General features: G+C 50.0%; 1 protein-coding gene across 1 annotated transcript; it reads left to right on the top strand.

Annotated features, from left to right (window-relative positions):
* The first annotated feature begins 400 nt into the window (after nucleotides 1-400).
* Nucleotides 401-3,321, top strand: LOC103583883 (thrombopoietin receptor-like). Its single transcript, XM_008565077.1, has 6 exons — nucleotides 401-479; nucleotides 628-760; nucleotides 1,071-1,249; nucleotides 1,856-2,154; nucleotides 2,561-2,723; nucleotides 3,191-3,321. The coding sequence occupies exons 1-6, from the start codon at nucleotides 401-403 to the stop codon at nucleotides 3,319-3,321; spliced, it is 984 nt and encodes a 327-aa protein (XP_008563299.1).
* Nucleotides 3,322-4,107: the final 786 nt, after the last annotated feature.

The following is a 4,107-nucleotide window of genomic DNA, read 5'->3' as shown; positions in this document are numbered from 1 at the left end:
GGGAGCGCCACTGCACTCCCAAGCGGCGCACTGTAGCAGTGCGCCACCGGGCCGGCCCGAGGTCGCTATTCTTTATGAGATTGTACCCTTCTATAACAGCTGACATAGACACACACGGAGGCTTATTCTCCTTTTGGTGCTCAGTCAAATATATAACCCCCATCTCCCTCCCACCAAAAGGCCTATGTCCTCTCTTTCAAATTCCTCCTACCCTCCTGCCCACTCCCCCTCCCCTGGCCCCTGGCCCCAGTGTGGTCTGGATGGGCCCCAGAGGGGCAGGGACAGGGACAGGACGTGGGGCTGTATCTGACAGGAACCTGAGGGGCTGGCCCGGGAGGGGATTGGGGCCCGGCTTCCTGAAGGGAGGATGGGCTAAGGCAGGCACACAGTGCCGGAGAAGATGCCCTCCTGGGCCCTCTTCATGGTTACCTCCTGCTTCCTCCTGGCCCCCCAATCCCTGGCACAAGTCACCAGCCAAGGTGAGGTGTATAGAAGGTGGAGATCACCTATGCCCAGGAAGAGGGAGCCCTGGGAGGGGATGTAGTAGGAGGCTCCTGTTGGTCCCCTACTCTTGTCCATAAACGTGCATGGGAGGACGCAGAGCCCAATGCACCAGCTGTTCCTCAGATGTCTCCTTGCTGGCCTCAGACTCAGAGACCCTGAACTGTTTCTCCCGAACATTTGAAGACCTCACTTGCTTCTGGGATGAGGAAGAGGCAGAGCCCAATGGCACCTACCAGCTGCTCTACGCCTACTCAGGGTAGGTGCTGGGCTGTATCCTACTCCCCATATATCTGTCCCTGTACTTGGCTCAGGTAAGTCCCACTCTAGTAGCTTCCCTGTCATTGGCTCTATTAGAGGACTCCTCCAAATACATGCTCTAAGTCACTACTTTATAAACAGAGGTGCTTTGGATGTATGTGGGCCCCAGTTCAAGCCCCTATGTAACCCTAATCCCACCTATCCCAAGCAGGGAGAGGAAAAATGGCAGTAATGGAAACAAGCTGGGCAACAGACCTGGGTCTTCAGGGCTGAGCATGGTGTAGGTAGGACCTCTCCTATGCCAACAGGGAGAAGCCCCGTGCCTGCCCCCTGAGCTCCCAGAGCATGCCCCCCTTCGGAACCCGATATGTGTGCCAGTTTCCAGCCCAGGATGAAGTACGCCTCTTCTTTCCACTGCACCTCTGGGTGAAGAATGTGTTCCTGAACCAGACTCAGACTCAGCGAGTGCTCTTTGTGGACAGTGTGGGTAAGGGCTTTCCTCCTGTCACCTTCCCCCTCTATTTGCTGCCCCCAGTCCAGCTCCAAGAATCAGACTCATTTGTGCTTTTTCAGGACAGCATAGATGCCCCCTTTATCACACCTCCAGAGGCACCTCGAGTCCCCAGTATCATTTCTCCTAACCTTGGCATCCAGAGCTAGACTTATCCTACAAATCATTTTACAACAGGGATGCCCTGGTCCTCCCACTGATGAGGATACAGACACGAAAAGAGATCCCTGCTTTCGAGGAGCACTGAGTCTAACAAACCATATACTATCCTACAAATCATTTTACAACAGGGATGCCCTGGTCCTCCCACTGATGAGGATACAGACATGAAAAGAGATCCCTGCTTTCGAGGAGCACTGAGTCTAACAAACCATATACTGTAAGGAGGTCACTGTTCTTATGAGGAAAGGAAAACAGGATAAGAGGCCTTCCCAGTGTGCCCTACAGAAGAATGATGGTCTGTGATCTTTTTGAACCATAGGCTGTCCCCAATTCAGCCTCCAGCACCACTTTCTACCATTCATGGGTTGAACCACAGACTATGCACCCAGAGAGTTCTAACGTGCCCTGTCTTGCCCTCAGGACTACCAGCTCCTCCCAATATCATCAAGGCCAAAGGTGGCAGCCAGCCAGGGGAACTTCAGTTCAGCTGGGAGGCCCCAGCTCCTGAAATCAATGATTTCCTGAGGTACGAGCTCCGCTATGGCCCCAAGGATCCCAAGAACTCCACTGGTCCCACAGTCATGCAGCTGATCTCCACAGAAACCTGCTGCCCCGCTCTACGGAGGCCAAACTCAGCCCCTACTCTGGACCAGCCTCCATGTATTCAGCACACAGTGCCTCAACAGGATGGAGCAAAGCAGACCTTCCCAACTAGAGAAGTATTTTGGCCTTCTTCTGCTCCACTTCCTATCCCCTACCCCCATTTTTGCCCCAGGAAAGGACAGGCCATGCTTTGTAGATTCCAGACTGGGTTGATCCTTGGGGAGTTAGCATAGGCTCTGATTAGCCCTTAGGAGCTATGTCTATTTAGGGTTCACCTACTTTGCGTTATTCTCACTGATAAAATTGAGGGCTTTCAGGCCTCCAAATTAATGGCCATTTCCCTAAAAAGCCCTGAATACCACCTGAAACCCACCAACCTGTCCCATAGTCTGCGTGCTTGTTGATCCAGTAAGGAGCTTAGCTCCTCTACACAGGGTTGCTGTGGAGCTTCAAAATAAGGGATGGAGGCTGTCTTGGCTGAGAGGCAGGCCTAGATTCTGAGGCTGGGGTTTGTCTCCCAAGGCTCCATCTCTGACAGTGATGGGTGGAAGCTGCCTCATCTCAGGGCTCCAGCCTGGCAACTCCTACTGGCTCCAGCTGCGTAGCCAACCTGATGGGGTCTCCCTTCGTGGCTCCTGGGGATCCTGGTCCTTCCCTGTGACTACAGACCTGCCTAGGGATGCAGGTAAGCCAACAAAGAAATGGGGAGATGAAGAGATTTTTTAAAAAGATCTCTAGGGAGCACAGCTTTATAACACTAAGGTCATGGGTTCAGATTCCTGTACCAGATAGCCACAAAAAAAAAAAAAAAATCTCTAGGGAGGCTTGGCTGGATATGGAGGCTCTCAGAGAAGCAGGGTCCTTCCTGATGACCTTAAACTTGACATTGGGAAGGATGAACTATATTCACAGACAGAAGAGAGAATAGGAGTAAATGAAATCTCTAGGGAGGCTTGGCTGGATATGGAGGCTCTCAGAGAAGCAGGGTCCTTCCTGATGGCCTTAAACTTGACATTGGGAAGGATGAACTATATTCACAGACAGAAGAGAGAATAGGAGTAAATATTCTAAGTTATGCATTTGAAAATAATCTAGATACCCTATAGAGTAGGAGCACATGGGCCCTGATGGGACTTACCTCTTTGACCTCAGTGGCAATTGGATTGCAATGCTTTACCCTGGACTTGAAGAATGTTACCTGTCAGTGGCAGAAACAGGACCATGCTAGCTCCCAAGGCTTCTTCTACCACAGCAGGGCACGGTGCTGCCCCAGAGAAAGGTGAGAGTCAAAATGCTGATTGAGTTTTATGTCATGCGAGACAGGCACAATCTTGCAAAAAGGAAGAGATGTTCTTGGTCCTCTTCACTCTCCTCCCTTGTCCCAAAACCAAACAGCCTCCATGCTCTATTATCTATCCTCTCCTCCTCCAATGGGTGTTTTATCTTCTCAACCTCTCTCCATTCCCACCAGAAATGCTTTGGTTTAGTTCGCCCTTCATCATGTCACCTGGACCACTGCAACAGCCTATAGTCTCATTCACCTCCAGTTTATCCCCAGGCTGCTGAGAGAGTAACCTTTGTTATGCTCAAACTTTGCATGAAGTTTGTGAAACTTTAACTTTGCACAGCCTTCCCCTACTCAGAGAGGAACTGCAATTTCCTGTTATTTATCAAATCCATGCAAAACTTAGCCTGGCCTTCAAGGAATTCCACCAGACCCTTCACCAATCCTTCACCCTCTTTACATCCAATCTATAACCAAGTTTTGTTGATTTTACCTATTAATTATCTCTAAAATCGGTCCACTTTGTCTATCACTGCCCTTACCTTGCACAACCCATCATCATTGCTCACGTGGGCTACTGAAAAGACCTAGTAATTGATCACCTCCTGAATCCAAATTATCGTTCATGTAGGAGCTGATCTTTTAAGAGTGCAGAAATGAACACAACACTCCCTGCTTAAAAATCTTCAATAGCTTCCCACTGATCTTAGATAAAGAAAAGAACTCTATCATGGACTTAAAAAGTTCTAGAAGACTCAGCACCTACCTATGCATTCAGCTTCAC

This window comes from Galeopterus variegatus, unplaced genomic scaffold, assembly GCF_000696425.1.
Source record: "Galeopterus variegatus unplaced genomic scaffold, G_variegatus-3.0.2 Scaffold29853, whole genome shotgun sequence".
NCBI lineage: Eukaryota > Metazoa > Chordata > Mammalia > Dermoptera > Cynocephalidae > Galeopterus > Galeopterus variegatus.
Note: the sequence above shows the minus strand (reverse complement) of the source record. Positions and strands in the feature narration are given on the sequence as shown.

Excerpts from the sequence above, each read along its gene's own strand:
- LOC103583883 (XM_008565077.1), top strand. The coding sequence starts at position 401 with ATGCCCTCCTGGGCCCTCTTCATGGTTACCTCCTGCTTCCTCCTGGCC. Across the intron at positions 2,155-2,560 it reads AGACCTTCCCAACTAGAGAA|GCTCCATCTCTGACAGTGAT; the intron begins GTATTTTGGCCT and ends TTGTCTCCCAAG. Across the intron at positions 2,724-3,190 it reads AGACCTGCCTAGGGATGCAG|TGGCAATTGGATTGCAATGC; the intron begins GTAAGCCAACAA and ends CTTTGACCTCAG.